At 55.4% G+C, this 25,270-nt stretch overlaps 2 protein-coding genes across 6 annotated transcripts in view; both read left to right on the top strand.

Moving 5' to 3' along the window:
- The window catches only part of LOC119707160 (hemoglobin subunit alpha-A), a 4,060-nt gene extending 3,099 nt beyond the window's left edge, over positions 1-961 (top strand). The window contains exons 2-4 of one of the 2 annotated variants that reach the window (XM_038151737.1): positions 254-279; positions 429-633; positions 735-961. In XM_038151737.1, coding sequence (XP_038007665.1) covers positions 254-279; positions 429-633; positions 735-863 — 360 coding nt within the window. In that variant the 3' untranslated portion in view covers positions 864-961. Of the gene's footprint in view, positions 1-112; positions 280-428; positions 634-734 lie in introns of those variants that run through there. The other variant, XM_038151735.1, reaches the window with a different exon arrangement.
- On the top strand, positions 913-25,270 carry PGAP6 (post-glycosylphosphatidylinositol attachment to proteins 6). Of its 4 annotated transcripts, none has more exons than XM_038151705.1 (13): positions 913-1,049; positions 12,515-12,696; positions 14,177-14,384; positions 14,462-14,595; positions 14,956-15,221; positions 16,250-16,569; positions 17,268-17,361; positions 17,939-18,062; positions 18,705-18,841; positions 20,701-20,879; positions 21,629-21,775; positions 22,153-22,269; positions 22,721-25,270. In XM_038151705.1, the coding sequence occupies exons 1-13, from the start codon at positions 1,011-1,013 to the stop codon at positions 23,015-23,017; spliced, it is 2,244 nt and encodes a 747-aa protein (XP_038007633.1). In that variant the 5' UTR covers positions 913-1,010; the 3' UTR covers positions 23,018-25,270. The 4 variants fall into 4 exon arrangements, with proteins under 4 accessions (XP_038007633.1, XP_038007631.1, XP_038007630.1 ...); XM_038151703.1 differs by lacking the exon at positions 913-1,049 and adding an exon at positions 5,346-8,503 and having other exon boundaries at positions 12,515-12,692; positions 14,495-14,595; XM_038151702.1 differs by lacking the exon at positions 913-1,049 and adding an exon at positions 5,350-8,503 and having other exon boundaries at positions 12,515-12,692.

Raw genomic sequence — 25,270 nt, 5'->3', positions numbered from 1 at the left:
CCCGGGCGGAGCGGAGCGGGGCGGGGCGGGGGGGGACGGGCGGCGGCCCCGCCTGGCCGGGGTCCAGCACCCCCGGGCCGGGCCGGGGCCGGGCGGGGGCGGGCGGAGCCCCGGCACCGCATATAAGGGCGGCGGCGGGCAGCGGGGACACCCGTGCTGGGGCTGCCGACTCGGAGGTGACATCATGGTGCTGTCCGCCGCCGACAAGTCCAACGTTAAGGGCGTTTTCGCCAAAATCGGCGGCCAGGCCGAGGAATATGGCGCCGACGCTCTGGAGAGGTATCGTGGATGTCCCCGGCGTGACCCCCTCTCGCCTCTCCAGCCCCGACTCCCTCGCATCTGTCCCCTCTTCTCCCCATCCGCAGCTGTCTCTGTCCTTTGCCACCCTGCCCCTGTCTCACCTGTCTCTGAACCCCTCTGTTTTGCAGGATGTTCGTCACCTACCCCCAGACCAAGACCTACTTCCCCCACTTCGACCTAGGAAAGGGCTCTGCTCAGGTCAAGGGTCACGGCAAGAAGGTGGCGGCCGCACTGGTCGAAGCCGTCAACAACATCGATGACCTTGCCGGTGCCCTCTCCAAGCTCAGCGACCTCCACGCCCAGAAACTCCGTGTGGACCCCGTCAACTTCAAAGTGAGTGTCTGGGAAGGGGTGACCAGCCCAGCTTCCCTCCTGCACCTCTTGGCTTCTCCCTTGCCTCATTCCCTTGCTCACCGCATCCTTTTGCCTTTCAGCTGCTGGGCCAGTGCTTCCTGGTGGTGGTGGCCACCCGCAACCCCTCTCTGCTGACCCCAGAGGTCCACGCTTCCCTGGACAAGTTCCTGTGCGCCGTGGGCACCGTGCTGACCGCCAAGTACCGTTAAGACGCGTACTGTGGCCAGAGCTGGAGCCAACACCCCACCAGCCCTCCGACAGCAAGCAGTCAAATGTTCTGAAATAAAATCTCTTCATTTGTGCTGCAGCTCTGGTGTCCTGCTCTGTGTGCTGCCGGCGGGAAGGGAGCGGGAGGGATGTGCTCTGGGGGTCTGAACTGGAGGTCTCCCCATCAGGTGGGTACGTGGAGGAAATGGGCTCTGGTTTTGCTGTCCCTGAGAAGAGGCAGCATCTGGGGCCAGCAGGCAGACGCTGCTTTGCTGCCGTGGGGCTCTGGGAGGAAACAGTGCATTTCTAGGCACCAGTGGAGGGGAGAGACTCATGGAAGATGTGGGGCTCCCTGCAGCCCCGGGCTGTCCCACCAGAATTCCATGCTGGGATCCCCTCTTGCACCACCAGCTCTGAGCACCCTTGCTCAGGACAGAGCCGGGGGACATCTCCTCCTGAGAATTTTGCAGGTGACACAGCAGTACAGGGGTCCTGGCCCCTGTGACCCTCTGCCTGGTAGCAGAGTGGCAATAGCCTGAGGACCTCCCTGTGCCAGGACATCTTTCCTTGCACACCCAGCACACAGGGCTGCGCAGGGGTGTAAGACTTCTTCTGTCTTCACCAAATGGCCCATTGCTGGGTGTCACTGCGGAGGGGTCCTGGGGAGCTGCAAGGGGAGCAGACGGGGCTCAGCTCCAGATCCAGCAGCTGGGGGCGGTGTCAGGGCACAAAAAGTAGCCCAGGAGTTGTGCTGGTGTCTGCACCCCCCAGCCCTTATCGCAGCCCACAGCAGGGTGGCCGTGGTGGGGGCTGATAAAGGAATGTGTGGGCTCTCCTCCAGCTGTGGGCGTGGGGGGAGACTGGCAACAGATAGTCCCAGGAGGCTACAACCTGCCAGCTGCTGAGTAAGGGCTGGGAGGTCCTTAGTGAGGAGGGGAAGATTCAAGGAAGCCCCAGGGGGGCTCACGAAGCCAGCAAGGTTGCCACCGGCTCCTTTGATCCTTGGCACTGGCAGTGATGGCCTCTTCCATAGTGCCATGGCCCCAGGCACTATCAGTGAATGCACAGAGCCAGGAGAGACTCCAGTAACTCCAAAGAGAGAAGGAGGCCCTTCAGGGTCTCTTCTGCAAAGCACCACAGGCGTCATGAGCTCACACCCCCACTGTTCCTGGGCACAATGAGGAAAGGAGGAGAAAGCCAGGCAGGGCATCACTGGCCAATCTGATCTACCTTTGTATGGAGCAGATGTTGGAGCAGGTTCCACCCTTCCAGCCAGGAACATCACCCAGGCAGAGCTGCAGGCACAACTTCCTGGGGATCTGGTGGAGAACCAGGATATGGTGGGGGCTCAGGGCACACAGGTGTGCAAGGAGGTATGAACTGGTGTGGAAAGCATTGGCAAGAGCCAGCATCAAATCCAGCATGGACTTGGACTCCTCCAAACCCAACCACTGAGGGCCCTCATGGTCCCCAGCATGGTGGGTACAGGAGAGAAGGTTTAAGAGCAATGTGGGGACAATGCGTATGTGAGGGGTGAGAGTTGTTCCCAGCTTCCTTTAGCTTCTGACTGCTCCCGAGCCGTGCTGTGACCTCAGGCAGGACACGTCGGGTGGCAGCGGGCAGTGTCCTGCCTCTGCAGCACTTTGCCTGGGCTCTGCCTGGCCGGAGAACCGCTGAGCTCGTGTTGTCCCAGCCGTTTGTCCCTGCTGCCACAAGATGGGGACCTCAAGCCGTGGTGCTTTATCGGGGCCAGGCAGAGGCTGTGAGGGCTGGGAGAAGCAGGGCTTCCAGCCAGGGCTTCCAGCCAGCCCCGGATCCCGAGTGCTTTGGGGACGCTGGTGCCAGCTCGGAGGGGGGTGCAGGACCCCTCCCCATCAACCCGTGTGCCCTGCTGAGAGTTCCAGCCCCGAGCCCCCCGTGCCTCTGGCTCAGAGCACAGGGGTCCCTTCACTGGGCATCCCTCGGTGGCCGTGGCTGTGTGTGCCCCAGAGCCCCGTGGGACAGACACACTGGCCACAGCTTGGCACGCCCTGACCTGGCATCCCTGCCCAGCTGCCACGGGACCCACCAGCACCACAGCAGCCATGCTCTGGAGCAGAGCAGGTCAAATATTTGCCCCAGTGCTGGCCCAGGCTGGCTTTGCAGCTGGCATTGCTGCAGCTCCAGTGCTGAGGAGAGAGCTGGAGGCAACTTCTGCATTGCCACAGCAGCAGCAGCCTGAAACAGCCCCAGGTGACACTGAGGAGGTGGATTGGACACAAAGCCCTCTGATCCAGGCATGGCAGTGCTCAGGAAGCCAAATCACACCAGGCAGTTTCAGCAGAAGAAAGAAGATGAGTATCTCCAGGTCATGCCTGTTTTGATGTCTCCACTCTCTGCAGGCCTTCCTCAGCTCTCGTTTATTCTTGATGGACAAAGAACCCAGGGTTCAAAGATGCCCCCAGAACAGCACGGTGTTCTGTTCTGTGGTGACACCAAGGCAAGTGGCATGTCAGAGCTCGTTTTTATTGAAAGAGAAGTTAAACAACATCAGGAAATGAGCTTGATGGTAATGGCTCACCCAATCACCAGCCTCTTGAGGGGCTGCAAACAGCCTTGTCCAGATAGGCTGGATTCTAATCTTATGATGTTGGCTAGATAGTCATGTCCCTAGAGAGTGTGTCCTGGAGAGGGACACAGAAACATGTACTTCTGGAGAAGGGCAAGCATCCTAGGGGAGTTCAACAGGAATTCTCCATGAATTTTCTATCTTCCCAGCAGCAAGAGGATCTAGCAAACAAGCAATGGGAAGATGGAGAATTAATTCCTCACTGGAAGCTGATCTTAGGGGACCAGTTGAGAGATCCTCTTGCTGGAATGAGGAGGAAAAACATCATGTGTTTTACAGGCTGTTCTTGTTTATACATCCCATATTGGAATTCAATATGCCAATAGTGTAACCCATGAGTGGTCCAGCCAATAGGTCTTCTGCTTCTTTGCTGTGTGTTTGGACAGCCACTCTTTCCTAAATGTCAGATTTTTCCTGCTGAAATTATCTCCCTGATTTGTCTGAATCCTTTTGAATTTTAAGCCAGTGCTTGCAGCCCCTCCAGCTCAGGAACATCTGAGAACTTAATAAGGACATTCCCCACTACAAAACAAGTTATTCACGACAGAACAGTAAATAATAATGGTAAACAAAGAACTGGAATCTGTCACGGAAGGAAAACAGACTCATCTGAAAGGATTCATTCTTGGCAAAGGCCATGATTATTACTCATCTCTTTCTTTGATTAAAAGTCCCACTGTTTGTTTGTTTGCGGGTTGTTGTTTTTTGGTTGTTTTTTTGTTGTTGTTGTTGGTTTTTTTTCTTGAACCCAACTGGTTTGTAGTTCCCTGGTTTCCTCCTTTTACCCTGCTAATGATAAGAGACACGATGGTCTGGTTTCTGTGACCCCATCCCCCTCCCTCTTTTCCCAGAGGTATTGAATGTTTGGAGGTGGCTTCCATCAGTTTTTGAGGTAGAGGGGATTTTTTCCTCAGGCAAGCAGTCTGAAAATAAGGAATGATTGAAATATACTTTAATTCAAACTTTTTGGAGCCCTCCCACCTCCTCCGCTGGCTGTTTTGCCAGTGGAAAAAGGAAAAGTGGTAGAAGACAGAAATGAGCATTGATTAGATTTTCACTACAAAGATGGAAATTGAATAGAAATGCAAAATCTTTCTTCCTGCTGGTTGCTCTGTCTTCCTTCCACACAGCAACCACCTGGGAGATCCGATTTTGCTTGGAGCTGAGATGGTAGGCAGTGCTCTGCTGGTGACATCAGTGCTTCCTCTCTCCCTGTGTTGTTTTTCTGCATTTTTGAGCAGCAGGAGATGCCATCTGGGGAGGGCCCAGCTTTGGTTGAGTTCCTCCAGCTCCCACACAAGCAGTAACAGCAATTCCAGAGGCTACATTCCTGCCTGTTACCTTCAGCATCTGTCTGTTGACCTGCTGCTGCTCATGAATTTGCTGTACCTTTTATAAACCTGCTGATTCTGTTTGTTTCCACAACCTCCTGTGGCACTGAGTTCCAGAAGTTCATTCTCCCACCTGCTCCAAATAAAGTCCTTTTTATCCATTTTAAATCAATCTACCAGACTGATTGATGCCTCTAACTCTCCTCATGCACCAGGTCCACGTTCTCTTTATGATTTTGTAGGGCTGGCATGTTTTGCTCCCTATTCTCCAGAGAAAAACCCCAGCCTCCCCAGAACCCCTTTGTATTGCAGCTGCCCCATCCCCTTGATCCCAGTTGCCTGCTCAGGGCTGTAAATCCACAATGTTCTTACATCCTGAGATGTCCTGTTGCCATAGGACAAGGAGTGATGGTTTCAGACAAAGAGGTTTGATTTAGATTAGATGTAAGGAAGAAGTTTTTCACAGTGGAGGTGGTAAAGATTGGGTTACTCAGAGAGGCTGGGATGCCCCATCCCTGGAAACTTTCAAGACCAGGGTTGGATGGGGCTATGAGCAACGTGACCTAGTGGAAGCCATCCCTGTCCATGGCAGAGGTGGTGAACTGGACAACCTTTAAATGTCCATTCCAACCCAAATTATGCCATGATTATAGGATCCCATGATCAGAGGCCAGACCTGCACAGGTGTGGGTGCACCAGGCTGTTACACAACAGGCAGGAGATGCTCTCTTTCTTATTTTGCAAGCCCTTCCTGATGACACCACTGTATTTTTTTTCCCCCTGCACATCAAGGCTACAATTTTGGCAAACCATCAGTGAGGACTCCAGCATCTTTTTCCTGAGCTGTAATAGCCAGTTTAAGTTCAGCCCCCCTTTTTTAGATTATATTTCCCTATACAGGTCACCCTCTTTATCCACACTGAAAGGACTGACCTTCTGTTTTTCCTTTTGTGAGTAACACTGAGAGCTGCACATAGCAAAGTTCCACAGAGTACATCAAATATCCTTTCAGCAGCCTCCTGCAGTGATGCAGCATCATTTGACTTTTCTGTCTAAAGCTAAAACTGTGCAGCTCTAACAGCAGAGTTTTGGTCCCTAATCCTGGGGTACAGTTCCTCGTTATTCTCTTCCTTCCCCTGTCACAGTGACTCCAAGTCAAGCTGCTGGGTGGACACAATTCAGTGAAGATCTAGCTGAAAATAGTGAAACAGAGTTTTCCAGTCAGTGACACTTTTTTTACTCCTTGCACTAGGATCAAACAGAGATAGGGGAGCAGACTGTGCCAGTTCTGTGCTCTCCAGAGACCTTTGCACATGGCCAGGAGGATCCCAGCTATGGATTTATGGAAGGCAATACAGCAAAATGTGCATTGCAGCTGCTCATCCAGAAAGCTTTTAGACATCCCTCAATAGTTGAGCAGCTCAGTGCCTTTATTAATAGTAGAAATGTATTTATCAAAAGTCATGGGTCAGCACTGTTAAAGCTCCATAAATCCAATTTGCACAGGCCATCATTATTTATTTTTCCAGGTTGTTGCCTCAAAGAGGGATACTTCCATTATATATGCCAGACTTCTCCACAGGCCTGTGTGAAACACTGTAGGAAATACACTCTCCAGAGCAGGGTCTTCCTCTTTTGTCTGACTTCCTGATGTGAAGGGCTGTGTTCAGGACTCATGGACCAAAGAGCAGGAAGCAGAAGTGGTCAGCCCTGACCATCACAGGGACACCGACACCACTTTCAGAGTGTCACTGACTCAGGCAGAAGCCGTGGCCTCAGCACAGCCATGGTCCCTGAGGCTTCAGCACAAACACAACCCTCCCATGTGGTTTTCTGAATCCTCTGGGCTCTTGATGCCACACAGGATGAGGCAGATGCCACTGCAGCTGTATCTTCTGCCTGGCTGCAGGTCTTTTTGACTGGGCACGTGGAGGAAGCTTCAGCTTCTCCAGCTCCAGCTTCAGCCCCAACTCCAGCTCTGCAGCCAAAAGGAGACCCTCCCTGGCCCAAACTCACCCCTTCTGAGGCTGCCAGGCTGCTCAGGCAAAGGGAAAAGGAGCAGCCCAGACAGTCACTAAGCCAATGACAACATTTGCATGTCCCCATGTGTTTGGAGCAGCTGTCAGTCTGGAGGTGGCATGTCCTACAGCATCCATCCACCCAGTTACAGTGAACACTGCAATGCTTTTCTTGGGAACAAGCAGCTCCAAAGGACCCAAGCTGTGAAAAAAAATAGGTCTTGTAACACGTTCTGGATCTGACTCTGCATTGTGTTAGATAAACTTAATTTATGCTCAGGCCTTTGACTTTTTTTTTTCTCTTTTAAGAGGAAAATAACTAGAAATGGCATTTCAAGAAAGTAATTCATAAGGGCTGATTGGAGATGAGCTGATATCTTTAACAGTGGAGTTGAAGGCTAAATTAATGTAGAATGAGGACAGAAGGGTTTATTTGTTTTCCTCTTAGAAGGAGAGCTCTGAAAATTCAAGGATAGTATTGCACGGGGGCAAGGGGAAATGAACAAGCAGTGAACAAATTGAAGCTGGAAATTAGCCGAATAGTCTTTTCCCATCCCTTGAGCTTTATGTGCTCAAGCTTCTGCGCTGACTTCAGGGAAGTCTTCTCCTAAATCAGATGAGGACATTGCCAGCTTTGAGCACACAGCCTGCTCTGACTGGGATTTTGGTGATGTCAGAGCTCCTGGAAAATGACAGGCACTTCCCAAGGGGATTTCCTTCCCATGCCCCAAGAATTTATTACAAAGAGTAACATCTTGTGAGAGGAAGCAGCAAAGATTTTGAGCTCCAGGAGTAGAAAGCAGAAGTTGAAACTCCATCTCCAGGGAGCTTGTGGTTGACTGGAAACAGGTCTGGAGTCCTCAGCTAAGGAGGACTTGACCAGTCAGGGAGTGGTGGTATTTTTGCCAGAGCAAGGACTCTGAGACTGTCCCCAAGATGCATTATTTCTGCTGGGGAACACATCAGAGGTATCCCAAGGAAAACGCAGGTAAAAGAAAACCCTTGACTCTTTTGAGATCAGCTGGAAAATCAGAGAATGACTTGACCGTGCCTATGAAAGCCACATCTCCTGCGAGTCCTATGAACACGGCAGATAGGTGAGAGCAGAGAAAGCAATGGGCTTTGCAGGAACGAGCATTAAATCACCCATCAGCTGAAGGGCTGAGCCTCCGCAGTGATTTCCCGTCTGAGCGGGGACGCGGTGGACTGTCCGGTTATGACGGAGGGATGTGCATGTTTGTGCTTTCAGCTTCAACTGATCTCCAACTACCACCTTCCTCGGCCTTCACACCCGGGAGCACCACCGGCACCACGCCAAGGCTCTGTGCCCCGTGCCCGGGATGCTCCGACCCGCCAGGCGCATCCCGGGGGCGAGCGGGGCGGAGCGGGGCGGAGCGCCCCGGCGGCAGCGGCGGCCCCGCCGAGCTCGGCGGGCAGCGCCGCTTCTTCCCTCCCGCTCCGTGCCTCCCGGGCCGTCGCTGCCGGTGCCGCGGGGGGCGGGCCCGGGGCGGGCCGGGGCGGGGCGGGCGGCGGAAGCGGCGGCGGCGGCGGCGGCGCTGCGGGGCGGGCGGCGGGCCCGGGGCAGCGGCGGGCGGCCATGGCCGGGGCAGCCGGGCCGCCCCTGCCGCGGCTGCTGCTGCTGCTGCTGCAGCTCCTGGCGCTGCCCGCCGGCCGCGCCGGCCCCGGTGAGTCCCGGCGGGGCGGAGAGGGGCGATCCGCGGGGCCGGGGCACGGCGGGGTCTCGGGGGACAGGGGCGGCGGTGGCAAAGCGGAGGGTGCTGTTGAGGGGAGCCCCGGGAGGCGCCCCGGGTGTCGCAGCTGCTGCCGGGGTGGATCTGCGGTGACTTTGGGGCGGCTTCGCGCTTTCCCGAGGGAGTCGGGGGCTCTTGAGCATCCCCGGGGAGCCGCGCTCGTGCCGGCCCTGCGGAGCAGCGGGAGGGCAGGCCACTCGCAGAGGGTTCCGCTGTGTTTGCCGCGGTCGTTTTCCTTGGGTTTGCCTTGTTTGCGGGTTACTTTTCTTCCAGTGCATGCAGGCGGATGGATGGGAGCGGGGCTTTTGCGAGAGCGGTGGGTCTGGGGTCCCGCGGGGATCGTGCCCCCTCTCCGGAGCCGCTCTGGGGCGCAGAGGTCTGGGGAGGTGAGGTCGTTCACCTGCTCGCTCCGTCCCGGAGGTCGGCCCGTTCTGCCCGGGGTTGTCCTGTTGATGGTGCTTATCGCTTCCCCACGGTCCGCAGAGCGTGAGGCTCTCGGGGAGCCGCGGGGGACATGGCCCCGTGCCCCAGGCCCACCCTGCTCTGGCATCCTGCTCGCTGGGTTCCCAGCCCTGCAGAGCTCCCCTGCCTCAGGTGTGGTGCTGGGTTTGTCCCGGCGCCGTCCTGCCGGCTGTGGGAATGCCTCTGTAGGGAATACCTCCGGAGGGTGATGGCTGGGCGCTGGCAAAGATCTGCTGCTCCCCAGGGGAGCGAGGGTCCTTGCTCTGCAACATTTGCCGGTGGATTTTAGACCCGGGATAAAGGAACGGGAATTCTTTTACACTGTAAGTGGGAAAACATCCTGCAACATAGCCCAGTCTTTTTTCGAGTCAGGCTCGTCAACTCTGTGGCTTTAGACGGTGTCTGCTTTGAAATGAGGGCTTCATCCCTTTGATGGGGCGCCCTGTGAAACCCGCAGTCAAGGTATTATGTCCTAAAACTACCATGAGATCATCTTTGGACAAACAAACCCAGGCTGTGGCAGGTGACTCTTTACTCTGAAATTGAAATAATGTGTCTCCTCTGTGCATCAGGGATTCTACCGCGTTCTGTTCCTTGTCTTAAAACACTTCTGGTTTTCACACAATACCTTTGAAATCTGCTTATGCGAGATCTGTATGGAAGAGGATGGAAAACAGCATCCACTGGACGGGTCTCTCGTTCAGTTTAAAGCTTGTTTCACATCATGGAACAGTCAAGTGGGACTTTCCAGGTGTTGCCACACTGGTGTCGAGCAGACTGAATAGATGGGGATGGACACAAACAGAGCACAGCACATGCCAGAGAACTCTCTCTTGATGCAATGGGCTGCCGGAGCACACATTCGGCTGCAGTGACCTGTCTTTCAGGCTTTTCTGTGCTGATGTCCCGCTTATCTGTGGTATTTCCTTGTCACCCTGGGTGGAGGAAGTCACATACCAGGCTGCTGGTGCGGCTCGGGGTGCCCAGCACAGCCTGTGAGCAGGGGCTCAGCCCTTGTCACCACAAGAAGCTGTTTGTCAGCGGACTTTGTCCACAGCCCCAGCTGGTGCTTACCTGGTGACAGGCAGTGCGTGGGCAGGGCAGGTCTGCCTGCTCCGACCTGGTAATGCTCTTGAGCTCGCTCCACATAATTGACCAGTCCTTAATAAAGAGCACTGCTGATTGCTGGAGTTTTTAATTTTGCAGTTGGCCTGCCCTGTCCTCCCCCAAACCCACACAAAGGGAGCTTTGGCTTGGCGAGGACGTGCAGGATGGATGGTGGCCGTGGCTGACAGCTGAGGGGCTTGGGGCAGCTTGTAGGTGTCTGATGGGACGGGGGCTCTCCCAGCTCTAATCACGCTTTGTGTCCCTGCCTGCCCTCCTCCTGTGCCCAAATGTCTCCGTGGGCTGCCAGAAACGAGTGTGCCAAGCGTGTGTGTGTGTGCTGGGGGTACAGACACCCCTGATGAAAGCCTGCTCCTTTCCGTAGCCCCGGTGTGGGAAGTGTCCCTGGGCCTGCAGGGATCACAGCCAGCTCTTGTCCACAGTACCCACGCACTGTGCTGGCGTTTCAGCACTGGTTTGAAAAGCCCCTTTTGTGGTCTCTGCTCCTTGCTGGCTGGAGAGCAGTGTGACCCCGGCCTGGGGACTGCAGTGGGACAGCTCTGCCCAGGGGCTGTGGTCTCTTGGCTGTCCTGCCCAAGGCTCATTTTTCCCTATGGCCTTTCCTGCCTGTGTGCATGAAGGTGCTGCCAGCTCTGCTCCCTCGGCTGTCCCCCGTGGCTGCGTGGCCGGGACAGCCCCTGCGGCAAGGTCAGAGCCACGCTGTTCCTCCAGGAGCAAATCCTCCTTGTGTGGCTGGTATTTCTGGCTTTCCTGTTTCCTCCTTTCCCTGCTGGGCTCGCAGGATGCCCGCAGGCTCTGGCTTGGTAAGTTGCCAAGGAGTTAAACCCATGATTATCGTTCCTGTCTCCTTGTCGTGCAGTGGGTGCAGGCCGGCCAGCTCCTCCTTTGGGGCATGAATCGTAGTTCCTGCTAGGATTAGATTCCTCCTGGCAGGAGCTCCATCCCAAGGATCTGCTCCTGCATAAGGATTGTTTTCCTCTTTCTTTGCTGTCCTTCTTATACACAGTTGGGTCCTCTGTGTTTGCAGCACGACCCTGTGCAGCTTTGAGGGAAGGCCAAGTTAACTCACCCTCACTGCTATTCTATGATAGAAACGAGGAATCTGCCTCTGAAAGGTGCCACAGTTTCTCCCCATTCTGGGAATTCCAAAGTAGGAAAGGAGCATCAGGAAGCACTCCACAGACACACGAAGACATGACCTTCTTCCCTTTTGCTGAGAGTTACAAACTTTGGTTTTGGATGGCCTTGACTCCGCTGTCTCTGTGCAGTTTATTCCTTTCTCAGCTGGTGTGATGCTTCTTTTCCAGCCCTGAGCTGCAGTCTGGCTGGTTTGGTAATGTGTATTTTGCTGGGGGTGATCTGTAGGTGTGTAGCTGGGCAGAGGATGGAGGATCTAGTTCATCCTGATGGCACTTTGACTGAGTAGCTGTTGACCTCTTGCACACCCTTTCAGCCTACCCTGGGGCTGTTCTCACTGTCCCAGCAGCCTTTCTTCCAGCTAGGAAAATCACTAGGCCTTAGAAGGTAAGTCTGAAAGAGTTACATTTGCAGCACATGAATTTGCATAGTGTTATGTGTCACAGGAAGGCAGCGCCTTGTGTCCTGAGCTGGGTAAATGGATAACCCCAGAATGGTTTGGGTTGGAAGGACCTTTACAGATCATCTCACGGGTAGAGACACCTTCCACCAGACCACGTTTCTCTGAGCTCCATCCAGCCTTGGAGACTTCCAGGGATGGGGCAGCCACAGCTTCTCTGGGGACCCTGTGCCTCCTCACCCTCGCAGGGAAGAATTTCCTCCTGACATCCAATCTAAATCTCCCCTCCTTTAGTTTAAAATCATCCCCCATCCTTTCACTTTCTGCCCATGTAAAACATCAGCCCGTGTGCTCAGCAGGAGACAAGGGCACAGCTCTTGCCTCTTGGCACCCAAACTGCTGCTGGGACAGAGGGCACACCCATGCTGCCTGCACCCGTCTGCTCTGTGCCGTGCCCAGGGCTTCCTGCTGCCTATTCCATCACCTTTCCTTCTGCCATCAACCTTTCCTCCTGACCTTTTCCTCCTCCTTGGTGTCTCTGGTGATCCCTTACCTTCAGGGCACGTTTCTCAGAGTGAAGTTTAGGCATCTGTTAGTGCTCTCTGGTTCAGGGTGATGGTTTTATAGTAGGCATGTGGGTGGTTCTGGCTGGAGGTGCATGGATCACCACATATCTAATGGGACTGGAATGAGAAATCAGGGACACAGAGTGCACTGTTCCAAGAAACATTAAACCTCCTGTGTGCTTCTGTGGGTGGATCAAGCCCTGCAGCCTGCCCCCAGCAGCTCCCCCACCAACTGCTGTGCTCTCTCCCTTCCAGACTCCCTGTATGTCTCCGAATACTTCTCTCAGAGTGCACAGAAGCTCTCCTTCTACAGCTGGTATGGGAACGCCAAGCTCTTCCACTTCCACGTGCCAGAGGACACTGTGCTGCTCCGCTGGCTGCTGCAGGCGTCCCGGGGGAAAGGCCCCGAGTGCACCAGCATGGAGATCACTGTGTATGTATGTCCCCGTGCCAGGGCTTGTCCTTTGGCCTTCTTGTCCCCTTGTCCTGGTCGCTCGTGGCTGGTTGGTTGTGGGGCCTGGGCAGTTCCTCAGCTGCAGGAGCTGTAGTTTCTTCAATCAGCAGCAGCGTGTGTTTAAACACAGCAGAGTCTGTGTTTAAACCTGTGGGAGTGTTTTGTGTTCATGTTGCCAGCAGATCTGGGGCTGCCTGTCAGGTGTGGTGTCCAAGAGACCCCTTAGGACACTGGCAAGAGCTTCACAGTGAGGCAGGTGTGCTGCTCAGAGGTGTTCCTGGCCTGGCAGAACCTGCACACGGTGCCAAACGATGTGGCAGGACTACAAGGGACTTGAGCAGACCCAGAGTGGCTGGAGATGGGCAAACTGCCCAGTGCAGAAGAACTGAGGAGATTTGGGGGCTCTTTGTGAGCGTGGAGCAGAGATAGGAGAGGAATGTGGTGTGGTGTGGATACAGGGGCATGAGGAGATTGCAAACTCAATGTCAGGCTGCTTTTGAAACAGTGCTTGACTTGTTGAAGGATTTGAGGTCCAAAACTTGCCAGATTTTGAGCTTTATCTTTGGAGGACACCAAGCTTCCTCAGCAAGTCGCGTCCATGGAGTCGCATGGGTCTCTGGCACCCATTCCACAGGGTGCTGGGAGTGACTGAAGCTGCTTGGCTTATGCTTCCCTGGTCTGTCCTGGGGAGACTGGCACTCTTAGTTGCTCCTGAGCAGCCTGGCACAGATGATCTGCCTGCTTTCAACTTCCAAGAAAGGTTTCCAGCAGTCTGGAGATGAGAGGGACATGGCAGCAGCTAAACAATAATCCAAGAATTGATGGCTAACCCAGATAAGCTCCAAGGGGTACATATCACCTGTCATGTCTGCTTGCTGGACCTGTTGCAGTGCAGTCCAAAAGCAAACAAATTAAATGCCAAATTGACTGGGTAAATATCTCCCACGTTCCTCAGCTGTGTGTGTTTCTGCTACTTCAAATGCTGGGCTTATCTAGAAAGCAGAAGTGCTGCTGTACTGAAGTCTGTAATATGGGCCTTCCTTGGAAAGTGTCTTTTTAGTCTGTCTGCTTGCCTTCCTTAAAAGAGGAAATGGGAAGATGCAGATCTGAGCTAGAAAATTAAAGTTCTTCGTGGATGATTTTCCCTATATGAGGAATTTGCTGGTGGTTATAAAGCAGTAGTCTGTGGGTGGGGCTTAGCCTTAGCAAGTGTTGGAAATTTGCTCCCAGGCTTGATGGAACCATGTAAATCTTAATAACATGGCAAGTTAAACCAATCTCTAAATAAATCCTAGATAAGCCAATAGCAGCCAATCCTCACCAGATGAAAATGATGGCTGCACTAGAAAAGGTGGGGTTTTCCAGCCTGCTCCCTTCCCAGTCCCAGGCCAGTTTGTATCCCAGTTTATCTTGCCAGTGTCTGTACCTCGCCGGCTTTGCTCTCACCGAGGTTTCTCTCGCAGGCACTTTCGCCACGGAGCCCCTCCCGTCATTAACCCTTTGGGCACTCGCTTCCCTGCCAACGCCACCGTCCGGCCCTCCTACAACATCAGCATCACCCTGGGCAGTGCTGTGCAGAACACCACCTTCGTGAACGTCACCACCCCCGCCGCTGGGGACTGGTTCATCGCTGCCCACCTGCCCCAGGCTGCGGGCAGGATCGAGGTCAAGGTGAGCGCCTGCCCAGTGCCCTGCCCCGCCTGTCTCATCACAACCACAGCTGACCCCTGTGCTCTCCCCTCCTGCAGGGTTTCTCCACTCCATGCCCCTATATGTTCCAGGCAGATATGTTTGTGCTCAGACTCACTGATATGCCTGTCCTGGAGCCTGGTGTCCCCATGCCACACACCGTTGTCTCGCCTGCTAAGCCACTGCATGTCAAGTGAGTGGGAGCAGCGGGTGGGCAACTGAGGGCATGGCAGGGTGGGATTTCCCACATGAGCTGCTTAGGGGAAGCCAGTGTTGTTCCCACGTGGGGCTGGAGCCGGGGGGTCTGCGAGCCTGTTGCTGAGCTCCCTGCAGCAGTGGTAGGGTCTGCACGGGGAGCACACGAGCACCCTTCTCCAGCTCTTCCTAGGTGGTCACAGATTCAACTGCAGGAGTTTTAGTTCTTCCAGGTGTTTGCCTTGGGAAGGATTTTCACAGCACCAACCAGGGCAGTTTAGCTCTTGTCACAAAGCCCTGGGGACCTGGCTTGTGTTGAGAGTACAAGCTCTGCACACTGCTGCTCCCTCCCCTGCAGGGTCTTCGTTCCCAAGCACGCCGCAGGGATGCGGCTCCAGCTGAGCAGCTGCGTCACCAGCGAGCAGAGAGCCTGCACTGTGCGGGTGCTGCTGGGCTCCATCACCCTGCCCCAGTCCTTCCAGAGGAGCCTCACCTGCACAGGGAGCACCAACTGCAGCCTGGCCCTGGAGTCACCCCCCTGGGAGAAGTGGCTGCAGATCATGGTGGAGAGTCTCGGCACTGCCAATGCCAGCGTGTCGGTGGAGATGCTGGCTTCTTTCACAGGTGGGATTCCATGTTCTTTAGCCATAAGAGAAGGACCAGAGAGAGCTCTGTGTGTGCTGTGTCCCCCTTGGGTCTTTGGGTGCCTGGCTATGCTGGCCCATGCTCCCCATCATGCTGGTTGCCTCCCCTTGGATTCCCTAGTTTTTGCTTTGGGGACAAAATTGAAAATTCCAGTGTTCACCCCAGAGAGGCTTTTGCTAGGGCTGCCTGTTTGGAAACACCTGAAAAGTTCAGTGTTATTTTTCTAAAGGTTGTTTGGGAAGCAGTGGCTTAAAATTTGGTGGGGAAAATAGTTTTCTGTGGTACACCAGACTAAGGCTATATTGGCTACTAATTGGCCAAGAGCAGGCTACAGGCAGGAAACAAGCTCACAGAGGTTTACTTGGGGAAATGTCTGGAGTTGTTGTGAGGGGTTGTCACCATATCCAGTGACACCGTGTGGCTCAGGTGGTCACAAGGTCCTTGTGGCTGTGATAGCCACGTTTGCACCTATTATGTGACCATAATGCCTGTTTGACTGCTGGAAGCTCACCAACTAGGTACATTTTTGAAGTTTTCTTCTGCTGGGGGTTCTGCCACCTCCTCTTCAAAGCAGAGCCTCATCCTGTGTGCCCAGCTCCTCTGGGTTGGCTTCTCCCTCCTGCTCAGCTTTGTTTGCTCACATATGGGGAGCTGGGAGAGTTTTGTGCAGCCTGTGGCTGTGGGACAGCTGAGTGCTGAGCTCTGCTGGTGGTGGGTGATCACTCCCTGGGCACCTTGATGGTGCCGTGTTATCCCTTCTTCTCTTCCCCCTTCCCTGCAGCTCCAGAGTGCTTCCATCCACTGTACCACTGCCTGGCTCCCAGTAGTGTCCCAGCTTGTGGATGCTCCTCCTGCAAAGATGGCACCTCAGGGACAGTTTATGCAGGGCGTGAACCACCTGAAACCCCCCATTTTGTGCTGCCCCTTGGAGCACTGGATCTGCTGGGGCCCTGCCTGGGTGAGGTGCTAGACCTGGCTGTGCTGATTCCTCTCCTTTTTGGCTCTAGTTTGCAGACCAGGAAGCACCAGTTCCTTCCTTAACTTCATCAGCCTAAACCAGAGCCAGGCTGGTGCCAGCCCAGGAGCAGCAGGCAGCTCTGCTGCAGCCACAGGGGAGGCTCCACGCAACGCGTCCGGCCAGCGCGGCTCCTGCCTGCAGAGCCAGCCCGTGGTGAGGGAGGACCTGGACGTGGTGTCCGTGCGCTACCGGCTCCTGAACGGCCCCAGCGTGCCCGTGAGCGCCCTGTCCCCCACCCTGCTCCTGCTCAACCTCAACACGGGCATGGACAGCGGGGGATCCCTCGTGGTCAGCCTGCTGCTCAACAAGGTGAGCCGCCTGATGGGTGGGATTGTGTCCCCTCGGCAGGGCTTGTCCCTGCTCCTGCATGCTCCAGAGGTTGTAGGCACCAGTGGGACTATTTCTCTTTTTGTTGTTACAAAATACTCCGAGCCTTTTTTTAGCTGCTTCCAGCGTGTCCCACCCGCCAGCTCCAATTCAAATGGCATAGCCTGCGGCATGTGGTGGCAGTGACGCAGAGGAGACAAAATGGAAAGCAGCTGCAGTGCCATCTTCTCCACGGAAGCCTGGCACCTTGCCACCAGGAGAGGAGGCTGAGCAGGGGAACCCAGGGATGTTCTTGTCCAAGTCACTGATTCCCAGGCTCCTTCGGTGATACCCCACCACCACCACCAAAATCAGCCCCTGAAATTCCATTAAGCTTCTTGCAGACTGGCCCAGGGCTCAGCCCTGATGTTCTGCAGACTCTGACTTGTGTCCCCCCTGTGCTGGTGCTGAAATGATGAGTGGGTGTCCCAGCTTTGGGGCAGAGTCACCCAAGAAGTTCTCTTGCCTCTCAGCCATGACACAACACAGTGGTAGCACAAGGTCCAGTGAAACAGAAACCTTCTGAATTGATGGGTGACTTGATCTGAAGGATTTATTGTCCCTGGGCACTGTGGGAAAGGAATGGTGCAGGGGGATGGCATCAGGGCACTCTAACGTGGGACACTGCTCTGTTTGCACAGACATCTGTGAGCCTGGCCAACGCCACCGTGGCAGCCTGTGTGAGTGCTGCTTCTCCAGTGCTGTCCCTCAATGCCACACAGAACTGCAGCACAGGTAGGAGAGATGCTGGCACTGCCACCAGCTCAGCTGTGTCATCCCAGGGCTCTGCTTTTAGACCTGGCAAGCGTTTAACCGACTCAGGACTTCATGGTGTATCCCAAAGAATCCAATTTTTGCACAAACCCTCATGAGGTCTTTGTGCTGGCACATTCCCAGGGTGCTGGGGTGCAGGTGGTGGTCTTGGCACCACGAGATAGCCTCCACCAAAGGAAGGTCTGGTTACCAGCTGGGGCTCTTCCAGCCTTGTTGGCAGGAGGTTTGGGGATGGTGAAGGTACTGCTGGTGTGCAAAGCAGTTAAGCTGTGCACTGGAGGATCAGCCAAGACAACAGGCTGTTCCAGGTGCCCTGTGCTGCCCAGATATGTTCCAGGAACTGCGATGACAGAAAAAACAGATCTCAAGAAAAAGGGTCTTGAGAGCAGGGGTCCTCTCCATGGCCCTGGTGCCTCCTGAACATGGGAGCAAGGAGCCAGAGGAGGCGGCTGATTCCTGTGTGGTCAGTCTCAGCCTGGGATTGCTGTGGGCCCTTCTCCTCAAGCCCTGGCACATCACAGCACCCTCCTTTTTTCAGCTTTTTCCCAGGGCTACCCTCTGAGTGTGAGCACGTCCTCTGCAGAAGCCACGCTGATTGTCCTGTACCCACAGACCGATGACTGGTTCCTGTCCCTGCAGCTCCTCTGCCCCAAGGGACAGGGGTGAGTCTGGATGTCATCTCACTACCTCCCACTGCCCTTGTGTGAGCAAACCTGACCCCCTGTCCGGGCTGTGGGCTCCTCTCACCTGGTGGCAGTTGCGCTGTGGCTGCAGAGGGACAGGGAGGTGGGTGGCCCTGCTCACTTGCTCTCTTGTGAGCACCCAGGCAGCTTGTTTGATGCTGAGCTGGCACAGCTCACGTCGACTGCAGATGGCAGAGCCTGCCTAGGTGAGCTTCCCCTTCCCCAGGTGGATTCAGAAGTGATAAATTGGGAAATAATTGCTGCTGTTGCCCTTCTGGGAGGTCTCTAAGGTGCAGAATTCCTGCAGTTTGCCTTCCTGCTGGTTTCCTGCGTAATGAGCCAAATGCATGATGCAAAACAGCACTGGTTACACTCGTCCTGAGGACAGTCGTGGGCACTGGGGTGTGCCATGGGGGTCTGGGGAGAGCTGACACCCAACTGGACGTCAGTTTGGCAGCCCAAGTGGCGAGGGGGCAGGCTCTGCTCCTGGCTCTTGGGAGGGATGGAGCAGATCCCGAAATAGCAGGGAGCTTGCAGCCAGGAGCACGGCCTGGCCATCGGGAGCAGGGCAGGGGGCTGTCCCAAGGCCTGTGGCAGCAAGGGGACGTGCTGTCCTTGCAGGGAATGTGCCAGTGCTGAAGGCAGAGTGACGGTGTTCGCGTACCTCACCCCCTGCTTCAACGACTGCGGGCCCTACGGGCAGTGCAGCCTCCTGCGCAGACACGGCTACCTCTACGCCGGCTGCAGCTGCAAGGCTGGTGAGTGCCTCCTCCTGGGAAGCTTTGCCATCCTCCCCGAGGGGACAGCACAGGTTAGAGGGTGGTGTCGGAGTGGGGGAGCCTGGGGTTTGCTGTGGCTGGCAGTGTCAGTACCTGGGGAAGCAAAGTTCTGGGAAGCGCCCAGGGATGATGGGGAATTGTGATGAGGACAGCTTGGAGCCCCCCAGGGCTTGGAGCAGTGCTGCTGAGCATCTCCAGGGAGATCAGGGTGCCTGAAAATGCCTGTGTCAGAGCCTGTGCCTGTCAGGGTTTGCTGTGTAGGCTCCTGGTACGAGATGTGATGAGGCTGGGCTGCAGTCCCTGTGTCTCCTGCCAAGAGCCTTAGACTCAGAGGTGCCCCTGGAGGAGGAATATCTGTGTCAGCTCCTAATTATCCTAATGGCCTGGGAAGTCTGTGGTGTGGGGAAGATGAGCTCTCTGCTGTGCTTGCGTGGGTCTGTGCACCTGTTCTCAGCAGAAGGACAAGGCAAAATGTGGTTCCCCACTGCTCTGGGCCTGAGCCAGGACCTCCCTGCTGCAGTGCTGCTGATGGGTGAGGAGCGAGATGGAGAGCAGCATCCCAATTTCCCCAAGGGCTGCCAGGTTCTGGGAAGCACAGAGCACCTTAAGGGAACTGGAGAATCAGACTGAGGACAGCTTTCTGCTGAATCATTCCAAGGAAAGTGCCCCATCTGCATATTGGTGACCCAGAAATAAACCAGAGAGAGTAGGTTCCCTGGGCTCTGCCCGGCAGGGAGCCAGCACCTGGGACAGAGCTGCTGCTGTGGGTTCCAGTCACTCTGGAATGGGATGGATGCTACTGTTAACTCTGCTTCTTGACCATGGAGTACCTGCACGTACCCCCCCTGCCCTGTGGCTGACCTCCTTTCTTCTAAAGGAGGGCATGGGCATCCTAATCTTTAATTAAAATAATTTAAATAATTTTTAAAAAGAAGGGGCAGATTTCTGTTTGTAGAGATTGCCTCAGTTCAGTCCTTGGTATCCAGTCAGGGGGTGAGAGTTGTGTTTTTTGTCAGGCACTGTCCTTTAGGAAATTTTCACTCCCAGGCTCCTGTGCAGCCCTGGATGTCACCATGGGCTGAGGCAGTGGGTTTGTTCAGCCAGTGGGAGAGGAGCTGGAGTGGGAACAGTCACACTTTCTGCTGCCCAGAGGTTACAGGGACCATGGAGCCAGCTATGCAGGGTGAGCACAGGGAAAAGGCAAGAGGCCACAGACATTGGCTGCAGCAAGGAAATTGTCCCCTAAATTGAAAAATACACATTTTTTCCCCCTTCAGAGCTGTTTGTTTTCACACAGGTTCCAGGTCTCCATCCTTGGAGATCTTCAAAAGTCAGTTGGGGAAGGTCCAGACCAGCCTGACCTGGTTTTGGGTCTGCCCTGCTATTACAGCGGGTAGGAGAGGAGCCCAGTGGCTTCCTCAGTTCTCCATCTGATTCCTGAGATCTGCAGGGATCTTGCACCCAACTTACACCATCACATAAAGCATCTGAACCTTGAGTGCTTGATGTTCCACCAGCAAGTAGCACGTGTGTTGAGTTACTGCAGGGATGGAAAGTACCAGTCTGGAGGTAGGATGGCCTCTGCTACGTGGGGACAACCTGGGGAATGTCCTCAGGGCAGCCACGGGGCTCTGCTGGGCCTCCCCAGCTTCCCACAGCAGAGTGTGTGACGAGTAATGAGACACCCTGAGAGCAGGAGTGTGAGAGGCTGATGGAGAGGAAGCTCAGGGACAGTCTGGGTGTGGGATTGCTCCTTCTCAGGCACCCCAGCTCCTGCTGGTTGCTGTGGGAGGACAAGGCAGGGCCTTTGAGATCCACAGAAGCCTCTCTGTCCACAGGCTGGGGTGGCTGGAGCTGCACAGATGACACCAAGGCCCAGACCGTGGGCACACAGAACTTGGCCACGCTCCTGCTCACCCTGAGCAACCTCATGTTCCTGCCCGCCATTGCAGTCGCTGTCTATCGCTTCTACCTGGTGGAGGCCTCTGTCTACACGTACACCATGTTCTTCTCCACGGTAGGGACTGCCTTGTGTCCCCGGACACCTCCCCCTGAGCTCTGGGAATGCTGTGCCAGAATGAAGTCCTTGGTGGAGGAGCCCATCCTGGAGCTCCACAAGGAGCTCCTGGGATCATTGGACAAGCACCTCCATGGGCACACTGTAGTATCCAGGAATGTTAAAGGGTTGGAATGGACCTTAAAAATCACCTAGTTCCATGGACAGGTACACCCTCACTAGACCTGGTGGCTCAAGGCCTTATCCAACCTGGCTTTGAATACTTACAGGGCTAGGGGAACCTGTTTCAGTGTCTAACCATGCTCACAGTAAAAAATTTCTCCCTAATATCTAACCTAAATTTCCCCTCTTTCAATTTGTACCCGTTAGTCCTTGTCCCATCACTCCAGTTCCTGAGAAGAATCCCTCTCCAGCTTCCCTGTAGCCCCCTTCAGATGCTGTGAGCCCCCTTCCATGCAGCCTTCTCTTCTCCAGGCTGAACAGCCCCAGCTTTCTCGGCCTGTCTTCATGAAGCAGGTGCTTCAGTCCCCTTATCAGCTGCATGTCCCTCCTCTGGCCCTGCCCCAGCTCTGTGTCCTGCCTTTCAGAGCTGCTGGGATGGTGCAGGCTGCCTGCTCTCACCTGCTTTCCATAATGCCACAGCGGTTTGGTGGAGCTTCCTGGAGCCACTGCAGGAGGGATCCTCCCCTTCCCAGAGCCATGTGGTGCTGCTGGCTCCATGCTGACCTTTGCTTTTGTCCCCGGCCCAGTTCTACCACGCGTGTGACCAGCCGGGCGTGGCCGTGATGTGCATCATGGACTACGACACCCTGCAGTACTGCGACTTCCTGGGCTCCGTGGTGTCCATCTGGGTCACCATCCTCTGCATGGCCCGCCTGAAGAAGATCCTGAAATACGTGAGTGTCAGGTGGCCCCACATGGCCCAGTCAAGCCATGAGTGGCCACACTGAGCCCTCTCACCTCTCTATTTTAATGACACACCTGGGTGACAAAGCCTATTTGTCACCCAGTGCCACCCTGGCTTTGTTTTGTCCCAGCAGTTTGGCTTGTGAGCCTGTGAGCTTGTAGGGGCTGGGCCTGAAAATTTCCCCTGAGATTTGGGGTAAAGGTTTGTGGCTTCTGTGGTTTCTCCTTCTTGAAGGTGTTTTTCCTGACTCTTGGTGGATGCAGAGCTGGGAAGCCAGAAGAAGAGGTTCTCCTTGCCTGTGGCATGTCTGGCTGTGCTCTCTCAACAGATGAGCTCCTGCCAGTCATGGTGGTGTCTCTTTTCCAGGTCCTTTTCGTCTTGGGGACCCTGTTAATTGCCATGTCCCTGCAGCTGGACCGCAGAGGGGTGTGGAACATGATGGGTCCCTGCCTCTTCGCCCTCCTCATCATGATTACAGCGTGGGTAAGTGAGGGCAGCCAGGCAGGACCTGCTGCCCTTTGCTCCCCATGGGGAATGGTGGTGGTAAAGCAGACCCAAGGCTCCAGCCCAACCAGAGGCATGGCTTGAAACCCTGAAACACCCAGGTGGAGGGAGCAGGGCAAGAGATTCACCTTCCAGCCCTGCGGTAGCTGAGAAACCCCTGGTTCTGGGTTTCAGACCTGGAGCTGCAGTGCTGTCCCAAAACACAGGCTGTGGCTTGGCCCTGGGCAGGAGCTGTAGCATCTGTGCCAGGCTCTGGTGCCATAGCTCTTGGGGGACTTTTGCAGAGCAGAGATGGGCCCAGGCAGCGGGAGGGCTGAGCTCCTCAGGGACAGCAAGCACCCTGGGAGGCTGGCAGATGCTCTGGAGTCTGTTTCCCCCCTGCCCCAGCCTCTGCTGGGCTGCTGAAGCCCCGTGTGCTCTGACCCCCCAGGTTCACCACGGAGCAAAGCGCAGGCACTGCTACCCCTCCTCGTGGAAGCGCTGGGTTTTCTACCTCCTCCCAGGGATCACCTTGGCTTTCATTGCCATCTCGGTGTACGCCTTCATGGAAACCAATGAGAACTACTACTACACCCACAGCATCTGGCACGTGCTGGTGGCTTGCAGCGTCGCTTTCTTGCTCCCTCCTCGGGACAAGCATAAGAAGCCCTGGGCCTGGTCCCAGAAGCTCACGTGTCGCTATCAGATCTGCCAGAACGACCGAGAGGAGCTCTATGCTGTGACCTGACCTGGCCTGGCCGCAGGGGTGGAGGGTTGGGGAGGCTGCTCCTGCCCGTGGCTGCGCCTCGCTCGTTGTCAGTCCTCTCATGTGCTCGTTCCCTGGACAGGAGGGCACAGTGTGGACTGGGTTTAAAGGTGAAGATGGTCTGGGCCGGTCTTGTGGAGGCAACTTTGAGGCCACCTCTGCTTTTCTGCTGGGGTGGGGCAGGCTCTTCATGGTTCCAGATCAAGGAATAGCTTGTCCCCCACCTCCCCATAGCCCTGGGGGAGATCGCCAACCCTTCTTCCCCGCTGCTGCATCCATGAGGCTCGGGCTTAGCCCACACTGAGCTGGAGCCAAGGCTTTGGCTGCTGGGCTCTTCTCTGCACCCCATCCTAGTAGAGGATGTGGGACAGGGACCTCCCCTGCCATCCTGCAGTCAGCACTTGAACCCAAGAGAAGAACACGTTTCTTCTGCTCTGGGGAGCAAATGCTGCCGAGTGCCCTTGGTGCTGATGGGGAGGGAGAGAGGGAGCTGATCCCAACACGTGCTGGGCCCTTGGCTGCCATCTCCTGGGGGTCTGGAGCCTCTCTCCCTCTGAAACAGGTGCTGCTGCTCTTACCTGGTCCTGATTCTGTGCGGGAAGAATGAGGCTGGGACTTGGGCCCTGGATTCAGGATCAGACCTGGCAGGAATGTGAAAACCCCCGTGTGGGGACATGCAGGAGACAGCAGCAGCATGTGAAACCCACAGCAGTGCAGGGTTTAGACTGAGTTTAACTTCAGCTCTGGAAGGAGCCAGGCTGATGGTGTTCAGGGGTTCACTGTTTTCCTCCTTTTGGGGGGTTTGGCACGGGCAGGGCTCTCTCTGGGGCAGCACAGGTGGTTTGGGGTGGTGCCTGATCTGCTCCTCCAGCCTGCTGTGCCTCGGAGCCTGGATGTGCTGCAGGCTCCTGAGGCCTCAGCAGTCCCAGCCCACCAGGAGCATCACCAGGGGCTCCCCAGGTGGCCACGATCTCCTTTGCAGCGTGTCTCACCTTAGCCTTACTCCAGGGCACGCAGAAAGCAAGGGCAGAACTTGGCAACCAGGGAAGTTGTCTTTGCCCATCCTTCTTCTACAGATAAGGGCTCAACTCCATCCTTCCAGCTGTGTCAGCCTGCTGTGTGCTGCTGGGAGCCACTCCTCAGGAGGCTTTGGGGAGGAAAGAGCTTTTCATGAAGGATTTGCCTCCTCGGGGTTCCTTCTCTGCTTTGAAGAGCACCCAGCTCAGCTGTGCACTTTATCCCTCTGCCTCCCCTTCCTCTGCAAAGTCCCCCTTTTTAAGCAGGCTCAGGACAAGTGACGGCCACTTGTCCACACCCAGCAGTGTCATCCCCCCGCCACCCATGTCCCCTGTCTTTCCTTGTGCTGCTGCCATCCAGGGCAGCACGGTGGGAAGGGGGACATGGGGCCCTCAGGGCTTCCTCCAACTTTTACCACTTTTAGGCACTTTTTTTGTCCCCTGTCTCGGTTTGCACAGCGGTGCTGAGGCCTCAGCACCGAGGCAGGGGACCACTGCTCCTTCACAGCCATGCCGTCCATGCCGGGCCACCAGTGGGACCTGGGGGCCACCAGACTGGTCTGGGTGCTGCCAGCGTGGCCCAGGTGCTGCCAGTGGGACCTGGGTGCCACCAGGGGGACCTGACTGCTGCCAGTGTGACTTGGGTGCCACTGGTGTCACCTGGGTACTGCCAAGGTGACCCGAGTGCTTCCAGTGTGACCCAGGTGCTCTTGGTGTGACTCAGGTGCTGCCGGTGTGGCCCAGGTGCCACCAGTGTGACTTGACTGCTGCCAATGTGACCTGGGTGCTGCTAGTATGACCCAGGTGTCCCCAGTGTGACCTGGGTGCCACCAGTGTGACCTGATGCCACTGCTATGGCTGGGTATTGCTGGTTATCATAGAAAGCAATAATCCTCATCGAGCTTTTCCCTTCAGGGATTTCTGTGCTGGAAGCAGGAGAAGCTTTGGGGCAAGAAATCCCACTGACATGATTGTTTATTTTATGTTTGATCATTCATTTTTGCTTTACCCCCTCCCTGCTGATTCGGCCTTAGTGCCTGCAGGAGGGAGGCTTAATTATTTTGGGTAAAATCTGAGCAAATTCCTGTGTCTGGGGGAAAAAAAAAAAGAAAAAAGGGTTATTTTTTTTCTTTGCTGTTAATACCTGTGATTATTTTATACGGTAAATTTTAAAGCTTACGGTTTTATAATTTAATAAAGGTGACGGTATTTGCGGGCA

This window comes from Motacilla alba, chromosome 14, assembly GCF_015832195.1.
Source record: "Motacilla alba alba isolate MOTALB_02 chromosome 14, Motacilla_alba_V1.0_pri, whole genome shotgun sequence".
Classification (NCBI taxonomy): domain Eukaryota; kingdom Metazoa; phylum Chordata; class Aves; order Passeriformes; family Motacillidae; genus Motacilla; species Motacilla alba.
This window is presented reverse-complemented; position numbering and strand designations above follow the sequence as displayed.

Coding starts and splice junctions, on each gene's coding strand:
- PGAP6 (XM_038151702.1), top strand. CDS start 8,035: ATGACGGAGGGATGTGCATGTTTGTGCTTTCAGCTTCAACTGATCTCC. Junction 15,222..16,249: donor GATGCTGGCTTCTTTCACAG/GTGGGATTCCAT, acceptor TTTTGGCTCTAG/TTTGCAGACCAGGAAGCACC. Junction 16,570..17,267: donor TCAGCCTGCTGCTCAACAAG/GTGAGCCGCCTG, acceptor CTGTTTGCACAG/ACATCTGTGAGCCTGGCCAA.